The following is a 22,202-nucleotide window of genomic DNA, read 5'->3' on the forward strand; positions in this document are numbered from 1 at the left end:
AGCTCTGGCAGCAGCTGAGCTGGGCAGTCACTCAGGAACACAGCTGTGCCGAGCAGGGAGAGGGGATTTCAGACCAGTGCCTGCTGCTCTTGGCTGTGGGTTTGCTGTGGTTTTTTGGTTCCTGAAAGCACGGTATGCAGAATAGCCATCAGCTTCCCACAGAGCCTGGAAATGGCTGCTTGCTTACCTCAGACATACCCACACCTTTGTACTCTAGCAGGCTGAAGCATGATGCCTTGCTTTTCCTGTGCAAATCCCAGCATAAAGTCCAGTTTCCAATTTCCTTAAGATTCCATCCTCTGCTTCTAAGCAATACTCTTGTCAGCCACTCACCAAAGCCAGGCAGCATGCCCTGTCCAACATGACTACACAAAGGAATCAGAAACCTAAGCCAAGATCATTTTTTAAATCCAATGTTTCTTTTATTTCTGTTCAGGTGAATGGAAGTCACGGAGTTAGTACAGTATAATTTACAAATCAATCTTCTGACTGGGCGTGGGGCCAAGGGGTGTCAGGCTGCAGTGATCCCAATGGCCTTTGGCAACAGTGACATGACAGCAGGCTCTAAAGCAGGTCTGTTTCTCCTTGGAGAAGGGTTGTGCTTTGGGATCTCCCCTCCCCTACCACTGCTCCTCATCAGCCTGCTGGGGTAGGGAAAGGTGAGATGGCATCACCAGCGCAGGGCTGAGCTGGCCAGCTCCCAGCCATGGGGGCCACACTGGGGCTGAGGAGGGGCTCGGGTCCCTCTGGTTTTGGGAAACGAGGATCCCTTTCCAGAATGCCATGCCAGCCACCTTGCAAGGCACTGCTCTGAGAGCATTTTGGTTAAAGCCTGTTGGGTTTTTAGAAGGGACTGCAGCAGATGGCTCAGGGCTGGTTATGTCTAATTTGCTAATGAAAAGGCATGATGAACAGCTGACCAACCAAACACCCATGAAACTCTACTTCTGGCTGATCCAACAATTCAATAAATAATTCTCCTCGCCTTGGAAGAGAAGGCAGGAAACAAAAATGGAAGGAAGAAGGGATGGTTGGAAGAATACCACCCCCCATTCCCTCCTCCAATGTACACACACGCACACACACAACAAATAAAATAAGGGGTTTAAAGTTTTAGGATGGGTTTGAATTCATCTAGTAAAGGAGGTGTAAAAAATAACCAGCCAACACCTGCACACTTTTAAAGTATACACCGACGAAGCTGGGTAAAGGTCAGTTGTGACCACGCCTCTCTCCACAGCCGCTCAAGGGTGGCACTGGTGAGCAGGGACACAGCCTAGTGCCCCCTGCCAGCGCTGAGTCAGTCTTGAGCTTTTCTGTCCTTGCCCGGAAAAGGGACGTTCCTCCCTCCCCAGGAAGGCAGCAGTGGTGTTTAGCAGCAGTGGGGGTCCTGAGTAGGGCGTGTGCGCTATGTCCCAGCAGCTGTACACTGTCCCCTTGGGTCCTCTCAGCCTTGTGACAGAGCCCACCCAGCCCTGGCACTCAAGGGAGGGGACAGCTCAAAATAAATAGGGCACCAGTTATTTTTTTGGCTATGGCTCTAGAGCCTTGTGACATGGGAGTGTTTTCTTAACCTTTTAGTTTAGGCCAGTAAAACCCAAAGAATCCTGATTCTAATGTCAGAGTTTTCTCCCGAAGTTAAAAACGGGACAGAAAGGGCACAAGAGCGGGCAGTCAGGGAGGGACAGGGAGGCCCAGTCCTGGCAAAAGTCAGAGGCACGTGGAACTGTCACAGTTAGAGCAGGAGAAAGGACGGGGTGCAGTTAGTGCAAGTTTTCCCACAAACACAAAACTCCTTGGCTTGCTTCTCAGTTAACGACAAGAATGCGCAACGGGGTAATGTATCTGAGAAGCAAATCCATCTTCTCCCTGCCTCGTTAGCAAGGCTTCATGGAGGGGATGGCCATGCCCCTCTGCAGCCTTGGGAAAGGGAGCACTTTGGTCAGACTCCCCCACTCTGGGCTGAGGGCTGGCATCTCCCTGGGGAGGGAGCAGGGAGAGAGGTGAGCCAGCTGCAGAGAGGCCAGGGCTGTCTGGCAAGCACTTCCCTCCCACTGCTGGTGTTCCCCTGCTCTAGCTTTTCTCCTTGGGTGACTTGCTCTTGGAGTCGTGCTTGTTGCCCAGCAGCTTAAGCACCTTCATGGGCTTGAATTTGCCTTTCTTCTTGCTCTCAGTCTCCGTCTCCCTGTGAAATTCTGGGATTGCAAAGGGAGGTTGTTACTTTGGGATGTCAGTGGTAGTACAGACACATGCATGACAACAGAGCCAAGAGAGTCATGAGTCAAAGCCCTCCACTGTATGCACACTTCTTTCTCTGATAACAGCAGGGAGCAGCACAACTGCGGCCCTACAGGAAATTCTACCGAGTTTACAGAGAATAGATTCAATCTCTCCTGCACACAATTTCACAAATGGCTCGTGCTGCCCCTTGCTGGGGTCAGCAGTGAAAACATCACTCCAAAAATCTTCCCAACTGTTTCTTACCTTTCCTTTTAATCATGGCTTCCAGCATTTTATCCTCCTCCTCTTCTCTGAAAGAAAGAATGGGAAAGAGGTCAGCAATTCAGCCCTGAAAACAGCCGCTGTATTGTTTAAGGCTAGAGAGCCTCCTACTTAGAAGCCACAGAGGGGCAGATCCATCATTGTCTTGTGAGCATTTGCTATCAGCAGGTTAAATCCCACATGCTGCACTTAGTGACCTGTCTTTCCCACACGAAACATTCAAAGAGACAAATATGGGGAAGCCTGAGAAAGACATCAGCAACATGGACATCTTGGGACACCCCCACAAGTTGCTCATGTGGTGCTGAGTCAGATGGGCTATGCTTTTCCCTTCTCCTCCAGCTCACCCCACTCCTCACTCACCTCTGCCGGTCCTCATCCAGGCAATTCACAATGGCATTCCTCTGCTCGATGATGGTCACCAGCTCCTGCATCAGCACCTTCTCCCTCCCTCGGTCCTCGTCAGTCCAGTCCTTCTCTACCCACCCAAACCCCAAGGAAGGACAGGCAATTACAGGGCTGAAGGAGCGCTGAAATTCAGAGCTTTGGGGCAAAGATCCCCAGCATGATCCCCTCTACCCTGCCATGTTGTGGGGCCAGTTGAGCTGGCAGTGCTTTGGGGACAGAGCCCTGCATGTGGCATCCCATCGGGACAAAAGGAACGTGTCCCTGCACAGTGCTGGGGCACACAATGAGATGGGACAGTGGCTCTAGACCCAGCTGATTGTGCTGGCATCCCTACAGATCTGCCTCTCTTCACCTGAGACCCACCTGGACAGAGGGAAGATGATGCCCAGGGGAAAAATGATCCTTGTGGGGTCCCTTCTGACTCAGAAAAAGGGGTAACCCCACCCAGAGTGGTGCTTTACCTGGCTTGTTGAGGAGGCACCGCAGTTCATACTCCACGTCTGACTGCCGCTGCTCCAGATTCTGCTGCTTGAAGCTGCAAGGGAAGGGGGAACTGTCAGGAACCACTGCAAGGCTCCAGAGAGCAGGAACATCACCCCAAAGTATGGGGTGAGCTTGGAAAGAACCACCCAGATGCCGATCTTGTCCTGCATATCCAGGGAGCCAAACACCAGCAATGTGGGAAATGACTGGATGGTAGGCCTTGAATTTGAGCAGTTGCAGCTCTGAAGCTGCAGAGGAATGTAAACAACTCTAAGGAAATATTTACTGCAATGCTGGATGGAACAAAGGTAATGCAGCCGAGACCAAAGGTCACCAACCAAAATGTGTATAGTGTCACCAATGACAGCATGCACAGTGTCTTCAGTGTCACCAATGAAAGTATGTACAGTGTCTTCTGTGTTACCAATGAAAGTATATACAGTGTTTTATGTTTGAGACTTTTAACCAATTATGTTTGTAGCACGATAGTATACAAAGAGTATAAAAGAAACATTCGAGAGGAATAAAGTAGCCATGTGCCTTTCCCTGCTGAGTGCATTCTTGGCTGTCCACAGCAAGGACCAGCCCTGGCTGCTCAAGGCCTTCCTTAAGGAGATACTGCTGGGGCTCTGGTGACTTGTTGTGGATCAGCTGGGTATATTTGGAAAGATTTGTCTGCTTACCCTTTCTCCCTCCCTTCTCTAGGCAAGGAGGCCCTGTCAGGCTCTCCCTTGGAAACACTGTTTCAGGAGGGCTGAGAAAGGGCTCACTGAAAGAGCGTCAGTGCCTCTCCACACACTTGCATACACTTACATGTAGATGAGCTCCGACTCGTGGCGCACTAGCATGTGCTTCTCATGGATGAGTTTGAACCAGTCCACAAGCAGGCTGTCCTCAGGGTTATCTGCCAAGCAAAGGGACAATTCAGAGCCATTCTCAGCCCTGGTGATGCAGGCACCCCATCACACTGCAGCAGGCTGGACTCTGCCAAGCCAGGAGACAGGCACTGGGCTATAGCCAACCCAATCTCAGCCTGTTCCTGAGTCCCAGAGAGAGACCTTAGCTTTTCTCCCACCTGTTTTAATTCTAGGGACATCTCCATGTCCAGGGTATGGTTGTGACCAGTCTTGGAGCCCAGCACATCCTCTTTTGCTCTTCCAACCCCAGCATCAGCAGGGAGGAAGTCATTGCTGCAATCTCTTTGGCTGGAGAGAGGGCAGCCCTGAAGTCTATCCTGCCCCACACCCACAGACAGCTCTCCCCACATACCATTCTCAGCACTGCGAAGCTTTTCCTCCAAAGCTACCCCACGGTGCTCCAGCTGGTCCAGCTGATGCTCAATGGCATCCATCTCCCCATAGATATCTTCTTCAGGGATGTACTGATCTGTCTGCACCTGCCAAAGCATAAACCACCAACCTCTAGCTTCCAGCAGTAACTCAAAGGCTGGTCAACACTAACAGGGCCAGAAGAACAATAGAATATTCCACCTAAGTGTGGATCTGAAATCCCCACCCCATCTGGAGCAAAGGGAGACCATGATGCTGCCATGAACAGGGTCTAGTCTACACACCATCCTCCCCAGCCACAGCCACCAGCTGCGTCCCTGCCCACAGATGCATCAGCAGGGTGCATGTATACTGCTATAGCCCTGGGGGGTAGCAGAGAGCTGGCTTTTCCCTCCCCGATTCTAAGGGCCCTTTTACCTTGCGCTTGATCAGTGGGAAGCCATGACCTGGTGCAGGAGGACGCACTGGCTTGGAGCCCTTGGGAGGTTTCTTTGCCGAGGGGGAGGCGGCAGGTGATGGCTTCCGGTTGAAGGGGTTCTCTTTGCAGGAAGACTGGAGAGGAGGGACAAAAGGAGATACATGGGCATCGAGGAAACAGAATGGATACAGCATTCCAACAGCTGTGAATGAGCAGACAGGGCAGCCCTAGGGTTTATCCTGCCCCACATCCTCCTAAAGGAGGAACATAGCACTTGTCTTCACGAGCTGCCAAGCCATGGGGCAAAAAGCCAGCTGTGCTCCTGTTTGGCATCAGTTCCCCAACTTCTCTCCAACAAGCACGCTGAATTATTTTCCTTCACAGTTCCCTTCCTATTTGCTCTGACCACATGACATCCTGCCTCTTCTCTAGCATGGGGCAGGCAGAGACACCATTTAACAAACATACACTTGAACCTTGCTTTCAGGGGGTCACACATCAAACCTACCAAAGGGGCAAGCTTGGAATCACAATCCCCCTGTGACCGAGTGATGGATGGGGAAAAAAAGCCCTCTGATCTGGATGGGAGGAAGGTCACTATCTCACCTTCAGCTGTGGTTTGGGTGAGGAGGGTGTCTTGGGGCTTCCAGCTCCCCCCTCTGAAGCCAAGAGGATGGGTGTAGGGCTGGCCCCAGTTGGAGGCTTGGGGGGCAGCCGGCTGGGGCTGGTCTTTAAGCTGCCAGTGGAGATGCTCCTGCTGGCATGCAGGGTGCTGGGCTGCATCTCCCCACTGAAGCTGGCCAGCTCGCTGGAGGAGGAGAAGGAGGAGTTGGTGGAGAGGCTGGCTGGGGCAGCAGGGCTTTCACTGGAAGAGACGCTGGCCAGTGGCGTATCAGCACTAGAGGTCTTGGCAGCTGTCGGCGTGTGGACAGTGGGCTCGGAGGAGCTTTTGGGCACTGAGGCCTCATCGGTGTCTCCCAGCACCTTGGCTGAACTCTCAGAGTTGATGCTCTCAAGGCTGAGGGCTGGAGATGGTGTGGAGGATGATGGCTCAGAGTGTGACAGCCTGGAGATGGGGTGGTGGGCTGCAAAGCAAAGGGAGAGCTCAGGAAGGAGTGAAGGGAGAGCCAGGAGAGAAGGGAAGGGTGGTATACACTGGACACAGGGGTCAGCACAAAAGTCTTGCCTGCAAATGCTGTGCTCCAGTGGGTAGAGAGGACATGGCTAGTGCAAGTTTTAGCACAACCATCACTGCATAAAGGCCTGGCCTGCCAGTGATGCCAAGGTACCTGGGAAGGGGGAGCCTCCAAGGGGATGCACAGGGGTTGCAGAGGAAGGATAAGGGAGCAAGGGGAAGCTCACCTAGTGGGGAAGCATTGGGAGCTCGTGGAGCTGGCCGCTTCTTTGTCTTTGGGCTGCTGGTGGGAGTGATGCCGTACCAGGGGTGGAGAGGCTTGGCAGCAGCCTCGCTCTGCTCCTGCTCAGGCATGTTCTTTTGGGCATCAGCACTCTCCTCTTCCTCCTCATCCTCCTCCTCAAAGGGGTTGTAAGGTTTGGGCTCTGTGGCATCAGACCTGTTCTCCTCACTCCTGACTTTCCCCACCTCCTCCCCATCCTCCTCCTCTGAAGTCCTACTTGGAGTCTCATGGCTGTTGCCTGGGGGAGGAGGGGGAGCTGGCTTCTTCTTGGGCTCTGCTTGCACTAAGGCCATCCATGGTGGGTCCTTGGCTCTTGCAGCAGCTCCACTACTGGTAGAAGAGAAAGAGAAGTTGAGGCAGCAGGGAGCAGAGACAAGCAGGGATGGTGAGGCACTGGAGAGGGACTTAGCTCTTGGGGAAAAGGACAGATGGAACAGGATATCTCCCATGCAGAAGCAGCTTTACCATCCAATGAGTCTTCCCCAGACACAGTGTCTTGCTCTCCATGGGCAAACCTATGGGCCTGAGGGAAGCACAGCCTGCCTCACTTGCCTGCTGGACCCAGTGTTTTGGTTTCTGAATATTACTGCTTCCATCTGCTAGGCAGTGGTAAAGGCTGAGCTTTATGGGCATAGCTGGTCTCCCCTCCCTGACACCACTACTACACCCAGCTCTGCTCCTCAAGCTGTGGACAGAGGGGGAGTTGAGATGAGATATATACCCTCTGTGGCACATTCCTCTCCAACATGCAGAGGGCTGTTCATCCAAGAGTCCCAGGGATGCACTCTTCTTTGCTAACTCCTGTGGTTGAAAACACTGCTGGTCCTCTGGGGGCACAGCTCACACCATGGCTCAGTGAATCACTGCTGGTCAGGAAAGTGGCCACCACTTGCCGCACACACCTGCTCTTTGACCATTGCAAATGTGGGATGTTTGTGCAACCTCTGTCCCAAAGGCAGGCAAGAATGAACCAACACCAGTGGGCTGCTGGGTAAGAGCCCAGAAGGTGTAAAGGTTGCAGCCAGACACTCACAATGACCCTGGACTGGACCTTTCCCAGCTCAAACCCTCCACAAGGCAGAAAAGCATCCCCTTCTCAGCACACATAAGCAGAGCCATTTCAGAAGGCACTTGGCTATCTGCATATGCCACAAAAATGCCTTTATGAAGCCCTCAAACACTTTACAAACCCTAAGAGACAAAGGGCCTGGGAGGTATGGACAAACACTGTTAGCCTGACCATGCTGGGCTGGCACCTATTAGGAAAGGGACATGGTCAAAGCCTACATCCTCCTAAGAACAGGGGCTGATGGCGGTGGTAGAGAAAACCACAGATGTGCTGTTACCATAGCCCCAGCTTGCTATGGATTTTCCAGGGATCTGCAAGCAGAAGGACGTACCGATCAGAGGAGCAGGGTCTTCCTCGAGGTTTTGGGACAGGGGGACTGGGTTCAGGTACTCGACCTAGAAAGACACAGGGTCAGACTGTCACAACATCAAAAGGACATGAAGAAAGAGGTTAAATCAACACAAGGCACCTCTTACACATCTTCCTACTGGTGGGCAGCTATTCCCACACTCTGAAGACCTCAAGGCATTTCTCCTGCAGCTGGTGCAGCCAGCTAACCCCAAATGTTCCCTTTGACTTTTTCTCCCCACCTCACCCTCAGAGCTGCACCTGGAGACATGATGTGCCCCGTTTATCCCCACACCTGCAAACTGCACTAGCACTGCCACCTTCCCTCTGCACTGGCAGCAACTCTGTAGAGTTCTGGAGAAATATAAGGGAACAGGCAGGCATGAAAGCTAGCACTACTCTCTCTGCTCTAGGGATGGCTGGCAATGGCTGGCAGTCAAGGGCTCAGTGTCTGAGCCCAAGATTTATTCAGAGGTAGAAGAGTGTTGTGCTGCAGAGAAGGAATGAAACTCATCCAACCTGCAGCCGACCACTTTGGCTGCTGGGGATGTGGAGGGTAACCCCTGCCACCACTGTGCCCTCTTACCGTTCACTATGCCAGGCCCACCCTCGCTGCTCTCACCCTGGAGAGTGGACCTGGGCCGGGGGACGGGGTGAGAGGTTGGAGGGGAGAGGGCTGAGGCATCGGTGGCCTTCCTTGGGGCAGGGGTGGGGCGCGAGTCTCTGAGCTGTCCATCCAGTGAGCTGGCTTTGTCCTGGGTGAGCACCGCGGGCTTGCTGGGGAGGGGAGGTCTGGAAGGAGTTTGGGAGATTGGTGTCCCACTGCCTGCGTGAGCAGGGGGCATTGCTGTCTCTGCTTTGCTGGGTGTGCTGTCCTTCTCTGCTGGGCCAGCCAGGCCCTCTGCAGGCGTATGGGTCTCTGCCATGCTCTCCAAGGAGTTGCCACTGTCCTTCCCCACCTCTGCTCCTGCAGGGAGGGCATCCTCTCTCATGTTGTCAGCTCCAGTCTCAGTTCTTAGCTCTGGTGACTGTCGGTCTGGGCTGGGCCTCCTCTCTGCCTTCCCACTCATGGCCAATTTACCACGATGCTGTGTGCAGACAAAAGTCCCCGCCTCTGACCCAGGCTTGTATGACCCTGGGAGCAGCGTGCTGGAGCACTCCTTACACCTGCCAACAAGAGGAGAATGCTCCATGAGATGGGGGATACCATCCTGCCCCTCATGGAAGGCAAGGCACCTGGGAGATCCTTGCAGCGACATGGAGTTAGTTCCCACCCCTGCTACTAAATCCTAGTGTGGTCTTGGGGGAGTCATTCAGAAAAGAAGAGGAACAGAGAAATGTCACCATGCCACTGTATGAGCCCATGGGGAGTTCACAGCTCAAATACTGTGTGCATTTGGCTTCCTCCTTCAACTCAGAAAGAATTTAATAGATGTAGAAGGGCAACAGTCGGTATTGGCATATGGCATGGTTTCCAGACGTGGAAGGGGGAGAGGGATCAACCATTCACAGACATGAAAGAGGGAGTATCAACTGGAATTAGGGAGCAGCTTGTTCCAAACTGGCACAGGGAAGCTGATGGGCTCCTTTGCAGGGGTCAAAGGTCCAGGTGGGTTAAAGAACCATCAGACATGTTTGTAAAACAAAACCCCACAAACTCTGATTATTAAATAAAATGACATCACTTCCAACTCGGGAAATTCCTGCTCTGGAGGCTTCAAGAGCAGTCAGGAGAAACAGCATACAAGGCTGGCCCGGTCTCATGCTCACCCTCACTAATGCTGACCATGGCACCCAACAGGGCCACAGCATTTGGCTGTAAGGACAAGGGAATTAAGCAGTGGGCCGTTCATACACTCTGCCTTGCCTGTTGAAACTGGGCTAATAGCTTCCCTGTCCTGTGCTGTCTGCCACATCTCCTTGGATCATCCACTCTTTCCCCACTGAGCCTCTGAATGCTTCCTAATGAAGCCCTTCAGGCACAAGAGTAATGCACAGCATTGGCAACTAAATCAGCCCTTTTCCACCTGGGAAGGAAGGTGGATAGCATACATGAAAGACAGCCAAGGGCAAGGGCTGATCAAGCACTCCCATGAAAACCAAGCTTGTTCCTTCTTGTCCAAATACCTGGTACTTGCAGCAGCTGGCTGCCCTACACTGCAAGAAGATAGTTTTGGTGAGGAATTCTGCTCTGGGCATCCAGTTGACTGGGATTTCCTTTGAAATGGAGAGCAGAAGTGTGAGGACACAGAGGCTCTAGAGAGAAGGGGTATGATGAAATGAAGAGTGGCAAGTTCGGACAAGGGGAGAAAGTGATTTGCTTTGGATTTATCTCCATCAGCCCACAGGAAATGCTGCCAGAGGGCTTCATGACCAAACAGCATCCATGAATCAGCACAGGAAAAAAAAACAAACCTGAAAAAGTGATAAGAAAAGCATGAGGAGGCAAAACATTTGGGATAAAATTACAAGGATCTCACTGCTCAGTCTGAAGGGCCATCAGCTATGCTATGGCAGATATGGCACCTCTCCTACTCCTGGCCCATGAAGACAGTGGGAATGCTGCACCTGCACCCCAAAACTCCTGCTTTTGCCACAGGTGCAGACGGGAAGCTTGATGGGCCCCAGCTTAGCTCCCCTCCTGCGATGCTGTTTCTATGGCACATCCCCAACTGGCTTAGGTAGGTGAAAGAGGCCTCCTGTATCTTCACAGTGGCTCAATATTTCTGTCCTGAGATGCCAGCTCTTGTCCTGTGGCCCATGGGAGAGATCTCATCCCTTCATCATCAGAGCAGGGAAAGCAAAGTGAAATGATTTCACAGGTGCTACAGGTAAGGACCTGTACGCAGGAAGTAACCACAGAGCTGCTGACGTCTAAACCCTCATTCCCCAGTTTATTAACAGCTGCAGCTCTCCAAATGCTCCCTGACAGCTCAGCACCACCCAGGCAGCATGGAAGCCTGTATATCCAGTTGAGGATGTGGAGTGTAGGTGGAATGAGATCTGTAGGATGATGTCATAACTTAGACGTCATTGAAAAGTGAAGTGGGGGTGGTCCTGGGTAGGCAGGTGGTAAAGAGGCAGAGCATCCTTGTTCATGTGACAAAGGAGAAGCTCAAGAGGCTGGGATCCCAGAGGGAAACCACAAGTCAGCAAGTGAGGCAGGGAAGAAGGGAGGAATGGAGTACAGGGTTGGACACAAGGGGCTAGCCAGACCTCTGGGACAGGGCGGGTGGCAAGAAATGGAACATCTTCAGTATCATTTCAAGCACTGTTGTTGATGCTCCACATTGCCCAAGGACACAGACACGCAAAGACGGGGTGCAGCTGGCCACAGACCTGCAGTTTGCCAAGGAGAGTGGCCACCCCACCGGGCCTGGCCATGACATACCTGAAGCAGTGGCGGTGGTAGAGCTTGCCCTCGGCCAGGTAGCGCTGGACCAGGTGGACGTGCTGCTGGCAGGCTGTGCAGGTACTGCTGGGCGTGGTGCGCTGGGACTGCTCCAGTGGCTCCGAGGGGGCATCATCCTGTGACACAACACACAGGAAGCTCAGGCTGGGGGCCACGAGCTGCTCCCCAGACCACAGATCCTCCAGAGCAGCTGCTCCCTGTGCAAGGCCCATCGCTGAGGGCTTGTGGTGCAGTTCAGGGGTTGACCTCAGGGGCTGACAATGCACAGAACAGCTGCCCCCAGGCCAGGCACAGGCAGGCTGCCTCTTCCCAAATTAGAAGGGGCCACTTCAAAAAGTGCCTTGCCCCCATCTATGGCTGAAGGGCTGTGGAAGGGACTAATCTATACCCCAGGCAGCAGGGCCCTGGAAGACACTGAAAAATGTCCCATCCCAGACATCTGCTAAAACCGGAAATAAAAGGCATCTTTTCTGCTCTTCTAGTCCCATATTCCTGCTCTTGCCTTATCTACAGGGTTATCTTCAAATGGGAAGGAGTGTTTGTGCCCTGAGTGGCTCAAGGAACCAATTCAGCACCGATCTGCCCAACCTCTTGCCTGTCAAAGATCAATTACAGTCCACAGACTCCTAGAGAGAAATCACTCTCTGCACTGGATCCCCCCAAGGAACCAAAATCCCAAACACCCCTCAACTCCCAAAGTACACAGGCAGCCCCCTGCAAAGATCCACTGTACTCTGACAGGCTCTCTCTCATCTCCTCACCCACAGTGCAGGGAGCACCACTGTCTCAGGCTGGCTTTGAATCAAGAAATTGGGTACCTGTGGTGCTGAAGGACTCTCGACCGCAGCCACAGGCTTCTTGTGGGACAGCAGAGGAGGTGAGGAGGCAGCAGTTGGGCGCTTCATAGACGGAGGGACGCTGGCTGGAGGCAGAAGGGAAGGCGGATCAGGCACTGGGAGCAGCGGTGACTCACACCACCCAAGTGGGGGAAGGGGAGGGGAAAAAAAATAAAATCATCCAGCCTTGTGACATAGGATGGGACTTGCCGCTCCCAACACTTCAGTGCTTATTTTAAGTGGAAGAGACGAACACAATCTAATAATGGGTCAGCTGTAAGGCTGCCAGAGAGCCTGGCCCTGCTGTGGATCCCCTTCTGTGGCCCAGGGATACCAGCCTCCCACTGTGATTTTATTTACTCATCAAATGCTACTTGGCTTCCTTGTAATTGACTCCCTAAGCAATGGTTAAAGCCCAGAGCACCTGGGGTAGCTGCTGATGTATTATTGTGACCCACTGGGGCCCAGGGCTTCCAGGCTGTCAGCAGGTCTGTGAAGCATCTCTTGCTGTCAGGGCTGGAACTCACATACCGGGCCCAAGCAAGATTCCCTGGCTGGGAGACCAGCACCCCTGGAGAATTACATGCAAGTGGAAGAGATTTATCTGATGTTGTGGCTAGAGAGCAGAACAGGAGACCTGGAGCCCTCGTCTGTGAGCTCAAGTTGCCATTGTAGGGACAGATGAACTGATCTGAAACACTTCACCCTGGCTCCACTCCCTCTGTCCTCCAGTCACTTTACATGCACCAAGGCGATAAAAATTAGCTGCATTAGGTGGGCCCCTATCTAGCTTTCTCCCATTTTAGTGGGTTAGAGCAGATCACAAAGGGGTCTAGTGAGCACCAGGGGTGGTGACCAAACCCAAGCAGCAGGAATGCAGGCAGAGGGAGGAGAAAGGCGTTTCTCTTTCCACAGCCTGAGCTGTTACATCACTCCCCACCTCTTGTGAAACCTCACCCTAATGCACTCCCTCCTCCAGGCCTTCCTCAGGGGCACCAGCAAGATGCAGGAGAGGCAGGTACTACCTGCTCCTCTCCTCCCCCACAAGCACACACAGCGCCCAGTTGCCACAGGAAAGAGGAAGCAAAGGGTAACACTGGGTTTCCTGTACTCAAATGGGGGCAAACTGGAAGCCAGAAGGGTGGGAGGACACTCACCTTGGCTGGGGTTGTTGAAATGGTTGTAATACTGAGACACATAAGTCATGATGCTGAGGCAGTCAGGGACTTTCATGGAGACCATATCATTAGGATCTAGAAGGGCTGGGATGCCCAGCTCCCGCTCTGCCAATTCAAAGGCCTGGAAGAACAGCAGAGAGGTATTAAGGAGAGAAAATCGGTGCTTTATGGAAAGTAACAAAGAAATTAAGCTGGAAGGACCCTGCAGAAGTAGCAAACCTATGGCATCCCTGATGGACAGAGGCTCCAGACATGCCATCTGACTAGAAAGGTAGCATCAGAAGTAAGGTTCCTTTCAAGTTTTCATTGAATAAAAACCCCAATGTTTTTTCAATCCGTGAAAAGGGCACACCAGCAGTGCCCTCACGCAAGAGCCCAGCAGAGCCTTGGCTGGCACTGCAAAGGGCGGAGGGCTGGCAGACATTTCCAGCAACAGAGCCAAACACCAGCTCTACTGAGCAGCGTCCCCAGCCACCCCGTGTGCTCATCCCACAGAAATACTGACACTGCCCATCCTTTCATGCTCTGGGGGGCCACATCTTCCCCTCCCACTAACATAGCCATCCTGACTCAACATCCAGCAGCCTGCCATGCACAAGCCACGTCAGTACTTTTCTGTGTCTCAGCAAGCAGAAACAATGACATTGTGATAAGAAGCACACAACTCCAATTGCATACACAGCTACCTGAAAGGAAGGAAAGAAGGAGGGAAAAAGCTGCTTGAGAACTTCCCACTTAGCAGTGTATGTGGATTACTGCCTATACACTGTGCCAAGGGCAGCATACCCATATTCATCATCAAGGGAGCAGGGGTGCAAGACTATGGTGGGGACTGAAGAGAAGGTAAGCCAGGAGGAGGTAAGAGTTGTTTGGGCACTGAATGGTGAGGTACCAGGTGCACAGTGTGGGTAAAGACTGAAGGTGCCTCAACTCTGGGGCATGAGATGCTGTGCATGGTGTGGGATCTAAAGAAAAGGGATGGAGAAATAAAAAAACCTGGATATTTGCAGTTACTAGGGGTAAAAATGCCACCTGTTGACGCCCTGCTCTGCTCAGCCTGGCTTTAAGATGGTTCTCTGGACTGAGTCTTGCTGAATACATGGCTGCAAGAAGCCAGGAGCAAGGAGAGATCCCACCTAATAAGACAAGATACCTGTGGTATGGGTCTTGAATGGAAAAAGATAGCTGCTAATGGCTGAAAGAGGCCAGCTGGTCTAGGAAAGGATGTGCCAGGACACAGTTGGAGAGTCCTAATCCTATAAATCCAAATCACAGAATGGCTAGGGTTGTAAGAGACCTTGGAGATCACCTAGTCCTACCCCCTGCTAAAGCAGGTTCACCCAGAGCAGGTTGCACAGAGTTGTGTCCAGGCAGGTTTTGAATATCTCCAGAGCAAAAGACTCCACTTCCTCTCTGGGCATCCTGGTCCAGCTCTGTCACTCTCATAGTAAAGAATTTTCTTCCTTGTATTCAGATGGAAATTCCTGATGGAACTTCCAGTTTGTGCCTGTTGCCCCTTCTCCTGTCACTGGGCATCTCTGAAAATCTTGCCTCATCCTCTTGATATTTGTATGTAGCTCAACTCATCTTGGAAAGGTGATGGGTAGAGTCTCTCCACAGACTACCAGATGGAGCCTGTAGCAATTAGGTCTTTCTCTCATTAACAAAACCAGGGCTGTTGCTGCCCTGTCCTACCAATAGCCTCTGGAGTTGGACACCTCCCCATTCCCCACTGCCTGCTTCTGCTACTGGCTCCAGCTGTCCCAAGCAGCAGGGTAACATTGAAGACCAGGTTTCCAGCATGACCTTCCCCTCTGCTTATGCCTGGAACAAAACTAGCTTCCATTGCCTGCAAGTCTGGAACAACTGATGTCAAGATGATGTTGCACCATTTAAATCTTCACCTGAGATGTTGTCTTGACAACTGTTAGGATAACCAGTACAGGCTGGATGCCGATGTTTCAGATTCCCTTGTTTCCAGAGAAGCTCCTGCCTGTCACACAGATTTTTCTTACACCTTCACCACCGTCACAAACTCCTCCCACACTGCATGACTTCCATCAAATCATTCTCATGTCTATTCTTCCTTCTGTTGCGGAATGGGGACTTACCAAGCGGTTATTCTCATAGACGTCATCCTTGGAGAGAGAATCAAAGTCTCTGAAATGAGAAAGCACAAAAAAGCCACATGAGGTGCAGAGGAAAAGTGCCCCTATGCCATCGCATGCAGGTTCCCAGGACAGCCAACCTTACAACAACTCAACACGTAAGACTCGAGATAAACAAAACCTTGGCAAAGCACATTTCAGCTTGCAAAGGGACAAAGAAATCAAAGGGAAATTGCAATTAAAAAAAGAAAGCAAGTCCCAAATGGGTGGTGATGAGGAAATTAAAATGTCATTCTTGTCTCTCGTTACCCGCTTCTTCTGCCCTTGAGATTAAAGGCTGTAGAAATACCAGGACCATGTTTTAATCAGCACCAAACACTGCTGCACTGAAGGGTGCACAACATCACCCCAAACCTGCTCTTCCAAGGCCACTGGCACAACAGCAGGAGGAGGATGGGGATGCAGATTCTTTAGAGAAGGAGCCACCTGTGATATATCTGCTCCTCCAACAGGGTCCTTAGACAAACCTCCTTGCAACACCTCAAGGCATTTAAGGTCACTCCAGAATCTGGGGTGACACAGAAGATCTTAAACTGTACTTCTGTCCTTGCTATCCCCCCAGCCTTTGCAGTGCACACATCCTCAGCTGCAGTCTTTAGAGCTGAATGCAGGGTGTTCAGGGCACAAGGGGGAACCTCAGCAGTTCCCAACCCAGGCACGTTGCGCATTTCCCTCGTACACCTGGATGCCTTTGGGGGATCAAGTCAGTCAGGCCACAGGGACTGATTAACTGCCTTCACCAGAGGAGCAGAGGGCAGAGAATTACAGTGGTCTGCAGGCTTTCAGTAGAGGGGGAGCAATACAGGAAGGAGTAGTTATGCTTTTCGTATGTGTATGTGGGTATAATGTGTGAAAACAGCATCATGCTGAACTGCTTACAGCCCCTTCCTGCCAAGGATATCAGCTTTGTTACCAAAAAAAACCTTCATGCAGCAGCTTGGTGTGCTGCAAGCTGGATTCACAGGGGACAAGACAGTCCAGAGAGGTTGAGGGTCAAGTGAAGCCACCCCAGTGGCCCACAGAGAGGTGCCAAAGCCTGGGACACTGGCCCAGAAGCACAATTCAGATTAGAGGTGGGGAGTGTGAGCCCCACCCCAAAGGTGGTGTGCAGGAATAGGGCAAGATGGTAAATCCTCAGCCATTCACCCCTGGAGAGGGGCTACAGAAACCTCCCTTCCTCTATCCCCCTCTGGGTTTTATTGCCTTTTCCTGTAACATCAACACAGCCCATCCCAGTGTCACACGGCAGAGCAACCAGCCCCTTCTCGAAGCCCCTCATGCAGCTTTCCCAAAGTTGCAGAGGAAGTCTGTGATGAGCTCAGGAAGATTTTCCCAGCTGCTTGCACCACCATAATATTACACTTCCTCCGTTCAAAAGCAAGAGGCTGATGGTGCTGTTTCCTTGCAGATAAACGAAGCTGCAGCCGCTCACTGCTGTGGGAGCAGATGCAGCAGACATGCAAAAGATGGGCTGGATGTTCAGCTCTGTCACCCTTCTGAAAGCTGATGTGAATATATGTACAGAACTCAGCCTGCTCAAAATATCACAACTTTTCCTTCTCTACACACTAGTGGGCAAAGGCTTAAGCTGCAGCCTTCGCTTTCATGTGAAAACTACTGCCTTTTTTGTACTTATAAATAGTCTCCACTGGGAGTTGTTTTTTCCCTAAGTTTTTGTTTTGTTTTTGCCTAGAGAATGCCTTTAAACTTGCTGTGTTTTTCTTTTAAAGAAAATGCCAGCTTGGAACACAGGAGAGCAACGACAACCCAGTTATATATCAACTGCCCTCTAAACATTCATGACCTTCATTTTGAATGCTCTCACTTTCAGGATATGGGAGTGGTGTAGCTGGAAGCATGAAGACTCCTTGGTGGGCTGAGTTGGGAGAGTATTTTCTGTCAGAGAAAACAACATGTCCATTCCACTCTGCTCCAGCACACCAGAGCTGTTTTAGTAAACCAAGGCAAATCCACCAGGGAAAGTGGATGCCAGCAGAGGGGATGTGAAGCTCAAGAGGTAAAGAGGGGCTACCAAGCAGCAAGGCATCAGAAAATTTTTTCCACTAATGTAGGATTGCACACTCTCAGCTTTACCCGAGATATTGAAGTCCATCAACACAAGGCCCCAGGGATCAGTTTAATTCAGTTCCTCTCCACTGCGTTTCCCAGCTCCCTCTCCGAACAAGCCAAGCAGGACCATGCTGACCTGCATCACTCCCCACATGAGCACTCCCATATGCCACTCGGTCACATGGCATCCCTGTGGCTCCAGGCACATTCCCTGTACCAACGCAGAAGGAGCATGGGCTCTCAGGCATGGGGGAAAGCCACCCCAGACATATCCCTGTCCTCTCTATAAACTGCCTCCTCTGTAGAGAGCCCAGAACTTGCCATTTCACAGTTCTGTGACATGTGGCTGCATGTCACACTATTTCCTTGCCCTGATCTCAGCAATCTTTCATCCAGCCATGCTCAGGCTCCTCTCGTGACAACACACTGGTCCAAGGGATCGGATGTAAGAACAGGCAAGACTCTGGCTATCCCAGCTGAACAACTGTCTTGACTCAGCAAACCCCAGTGTCATACCATATCCTGGAGTAATATTTCTATGCAAATAACATCCCAGGCACTTACCTAATTAGATACATGCAGAGCCACTAAGCACTCTGGGGTTTAGGGCAGCTGCCAGGCAGCACAGCAGACCCGGGGAAGGGGGAAGGGTGTGCCGTACAGCTAAAACCAGAGCAAATTCCTGGATTCCTCAAACATAAATCATGAGCATTGTAATGGCAGTGCCGCATAATAAGCCATTCAGCTTTCCAGGTCTTGTCAGGGAAATGCAGGCAGTACATGGGAGGGAACAAACAAGATTTGTGATCCTGCCTGTAACCAAACCCTCGGCTCTAGGGACACAAAACAGCGTTTCTAAAACAGCTCTCATCTCCTGTTTTCCTCAAATCTCCATCTCTCCCAGCACTCAAAAGGCATGTGCCATGCTCTTTTATTCTTCTCACCCCTGAATGCCAAGATCCTCCCCTGAGCTCCAGGGAGGCTGTACAGCTTGGGACACTGAAAGATGCTCTTTGCTTCACTAAGCTGCAGCAAATGCCCTTGTAAACACTAATTTCATGCTTCAGATTTCTAGAGCATTGAGCAAACAAACTCATTAATCCCCAGAGTCCACTGTCAAGTTGGTCTGGATGTTTCCAGCTTAACTGACAAGGGAAAAGGAGAGATTAAATGTCTCATCTTGAGATCACACAGCCAGCAGTGTGGTCAGAGGCTAAATCCAGGTTTCCCATTTCCCTGACTGAGACAGTGAGGCTGTGAAGTCCAGCGAGGTGTGTACAACAGTGAAGCTAGAGTCAGGGGCTTTCATCTTCATGGTTCAACACACAGGTTCCACAGGTGTGTACCTCAGCCTTGGTGGTCACTTCAAGGCACCTTTAGCTGGATTCAGTAGACGCTGAGCATTTCCAGTCTATTTCTATATTGTTTCCAAGAGTTCTGTGGGACCTGCTCCAAAGCTCTCCAGGGCAGCATCTCTGATACCATTTGCCTTATCCCAATGAAACTGTTCAAGTCAAGGATCATGCGGAAAACTGCCCTCAGTCTCACTTAGCCCTGTGGTCTTTCATGACAGCCTCTTCCTCAGCCTGTCCCCTACCAGCACAGCAGCACAGTGTGGGTGCATCTGGGCAGGGTCAGACAACCAGGACAGGCCAACAGCCACCACAGCAGCAAAAGGCTGGGGGGATCAGAGTGGCAGAGGAGTGGTGTCACACAGGTAGAGAAAAGAGCTTCAGCTCAGCTCTTATGTGGATGAGCCTATTCCTCCCCTCTGCGACCCCAGGGGAAGCCGGCAGGAAGCAGGGAAGCAGCTGCATACAGAGGAACTCCAGCCTTTGGGGAGCAGCGCAGCTGCCTTGTGCGGGCCAGGAGAGCCCCGCACAAAGGAAGACCACACGGGGCCAGAAACACACTCGCAGATCCCTGCCAAGTCCCATTACCAGGCTGACTGAAAAGCACTTTAGAAGAAAAGAAGGGCAACCACTTTTCCTCTGCCGTCAGGAGATTTACTGCCTCTGATCCAATCTTCCCACTTCCAAATCGGGACAGGCTGAAGAAGCTGGAATCAGATGAAATGATGCTGCTCTCCCGACGGCTGTCTGAAAATCCTTCTACAGCATGCCATGTCCTTGTAAGGCCCTGGGCTCTGTCTCTACAATTCAGCTCGTGCAGAGGACCTGTGAAGCTTGTAGTTAGGACGTCTGCCAGGAGCAGATTTAAGCCCACTGACAACTAAAGAGCAGGCTGCTACTTAATGGGATGGTAAATATGGTTAATGGGAAACTATCAGGTGGTTTTAGTGGTATTTATCGTAAGCTTTTGCTGAACCTCTGCTTTTCAGTTCCCAGTTAGTGTGCCACTTACAAAAAATATTAATAATTGCAAGTGTTCCTGTTGTTAGTTTTCATCTTCCCCTCCAGCAGCCTTGCAACTGGGAGTGTTTTCAGAATCTCTATTCTAGGGTCAGAGCGAGCCATACCACCTGGGAGCTGTCAGGACACAAGACCACACGGCTCCCTCAAGACCCAGGATGCAAGAGGGATGCAAAGGCACTGTGTGTCTCGGCTCTCAGTGGTTCCAGAACATCATGCTGAGGCTTCTGTGGCAGCCACCTGAAACACAGCAGGCAGGAGTTTGTTTTCTAGCCCACCTGTTCAGCTCTTGTGTGTAAGGACACAGGCCTGCTTTGCCCTTTCGCAGGCACCGCAGCTCCACAGTGGACTCATAGTCAACCCTCTGCCTGCCAGAGGTTGCTATCATGGCAAAAGGCCATCCCTTGGCCATCTCAGAAAAGAAAATTTGTTCAATTTGGGCAACCTCAGAGGAGGAACTGCCAGCCCCAGAGCAGAACATGGCAGGGGACACATCACCTCTGTTGGCAAAGGAGCACATGCACGCTGGAGGCATGGCAAGGTGGGGCAATGCCTACCTGCGTTGCAAGGGCTACCAAGGATTAGAACAGATGGGAGCCGGATTCCCAGCACTGCTGGGGCACACAGGGTTACAGAGGCAGGTTGGGGCAGATTCCTTGCAGCGGCTCAGCCAGTTTCTCCAGCCTGACACCGTGCCCCCAAGCAATCCCAAACTCACTGTCTGCCTCCTGAAACTCACATTCCCCCTCAGAGACACCCAAGCTGGGGGAGGCTAGTGAGGTTCCACACCCCTGCTGGCATTTGCTACCTCCTGCTTTCACTGCGGCATCTACTGAAAACAAGCTGGAAGCAAATGCAAGCAGCAACCTGGTTCAGGGCTGTACACGTTTCAGAGCGGCTGCCTCTGGCAGCTGGGAATGTTCCTGTGCCAGGCAGGGCTCTGGTCCTCATGAAGTGTGAATGCCCATCTCTTGCTGAGGCGAAACACTCCCACTCCCAGGTGCCAACACCATGCCTCCTACCTGGCAGGCAGAGCTCTCAGTGGGGTGTATGGATCTAGCCCGCCTCCATGCTCTCCTTGGCCTTAAATCACACAACTTCTAACTCTGACCTTGACGGGTCTGCAGGACCAGATCAGAAAGCTGTTTTGCTTTCAGAAAGTTTTGTTTGCTGAAACACAAACTGACAGAACGATTTGGGTTGGAAGGGACATGAAAGATCACCCAGTTCCAACCTCCCTGCCGCGGGCAGGGACACCTTCCGCTAGGTTGGGCTGCTCAGAGCCCCATCCAGCCTGGCCTTGAGCACTTCCTGGGAGCATGGCATCCTTTACCTCCGTACCCAATTATTTCAGAAGGCGACGGAGCCACGGCTGTGCTTTTTGCCCCTGGGCCCCTCACGTCCGTGCCCAGGGAGACTCCGTCCCTCCCTGCCAGCCAGCCTGGAGTCGCTTCCCACGGAGCCTCCATCCTCCCCAGCCCCCTGCGAGCCCCCCAGCAGCCCCCGGGACCGCTGCAAAGAGGCACGGGCGGCCCAGCCCCTCCAGAGACGGGGCTCCCGGCACCCCTGTCCCCCAAAACCCCCGAGCCCCCGCGGTCCCCGGGCGGGGGCCGGAGCCCCGCGGCGCCCCGTCGGGAGCGGCGGGCACGGCGCGGCCTGCACTCACAGGAGGTCGGGGCGGTGGCGGTGCAGGATGGCGCAGAAGGCCAGCCCATCGCGGAAGGAGGCGCTGAGGTCGCGGATGTCCACGCCGCGGTAGCCCTCGCACTGCCGGCGGCACCAGGCTTGCAGGGCGCCCCGCGGACCCGACATCGGCGCGGCCGCTCCCACCGACGCCGCCGCCGCCTGCCCGGGGCGGGCGGGGCCTAAGGAGGCCGGGCTTAACGGGGCGGGGCTTGGCGGGGGCTGGACACATGGCAGCCAGCGGGTTCCCGGGCTCTCCGCTTCCCGCGAGCAGGGCAGGATGCTGGGAACAGCACCCGCTCGGAGAAAGCTGAATCCCAGAGGAAAGCCACGGACAAACGCTGCAGCCTTTTTTACACTCAGTCCCAGAAGCAAGGGGAGTACTGCAGGCAGGAACTGGAAAACCCACCAGGCAACCTCATTTCTGGATCCTCCTCAGTATTAGACATAGGCTGCTCCCCCTCTCAGCACTCCCAGGGGCATAAACCGTGGCAGCGGAATACGTGTGGGACGTAGGTGGCTCTCAGGGTAGGCTCAGGGCCAAGGAG

General features: G+C 52.6%; 1 protein-coding gene across 3 annotated transcripts; it reads right to left on the minus strand.

The window, feature by feature from the left end:
- Nucleotides 1-399: 399 nt before the first annotated feature.
- MICALL1 (MICAL like 1) lies at nt 400-21,792 on the minus strand. Of its 3 annotated transcripts, none has more exons than XM_017823434.1 (16): nt 21,638-21,792; nt 15,473-15,521; nt 13,341-13,482; nt 12,166-12,269; nt 11,327-11,463; nt 8,522-9,102; nt 7,919-7,982; nt 6,463-6,845; nt 5,707-6,185; nt 5,100-5,234; nt 4,663-4,789; nt 4,207-4,297; nt 3,372-3,445; nt 2,866-2,980; nt 2,485-2,531; nt 400-2,195 (listed from the first exon to the last, which is right to left on the minus strand). In XM_017823434.1, the coding sequence occupies exons 1-16, from the start codon at nt 21,781-21,783 to the stop codon at nt 2,074-2,076; spliced, it is 2,796 nt and encodes a 931-aa protein (XP_017678923.1). In that variant the 5' UTR covers nt 21,784-21,792; the 3' UTR covers nt 400-2,073. The 3 variants fall into 3 exon arrangements, with proteins under 3 accessions (XP_017678923.1, XP_017678922.1, XP_017678924.1); XM_017823433.1 differs by having other exon boundaries at nt 6,463-6,848; XM_017823435.1 differs by lacking the exons at nt 15,473-15,521; nt 21,638-21,792 and having other exon boundaries at nt 6,463-6,848; nt 12,166-12,265; nt 13,341-13,443.
- Nucleotides 21,793-22,202: the final 410 nt, after the last annotated feature.

Source organism: Lepidothrix coronata, unplaced genomic scaffold (genome assembly GCF_001604755.1).
Source record: "Lepidothrix coronata isolate B3197 unplaced genomic scaffold, Lepidothrix_coronata-1.0 Scaffold102, whole genome shotgun sequence".
Taxonomy (NCBI): domain Eukaryota; kingdom Metazoa; phylum Chordata; class Aves; order Passeriformes; family Pipridae; genus Lepidothrix; species Lepidothrix coronata.

Excerpts from the sequence above, each read along its gene's own strand:
- MICALL1 (XM_017823433.1), bottom strand. The coding sequence starts at position 21,783 with ATGTCGGGTCCGCGGGGCGCCCTGCAAGCCTGGTGCCGCCGGCAGTGC. Across the intron at positions 5,235-5,706 it reads CACCCAAACCACAGCTGAAG|TCTTCCTGCAAAGAGAACCC; the intron begins GTGAGATAGTGA and ends CCTCCTCTCCAG. Across the intron at positions 2,532-2,865 it reads CTGGATGAGGACCGGCAGAG|AGAAGAGGAGGAGGATAAAA; the intron begins GTGAGTGAGGAG and ends TCTTTCTTTCAG.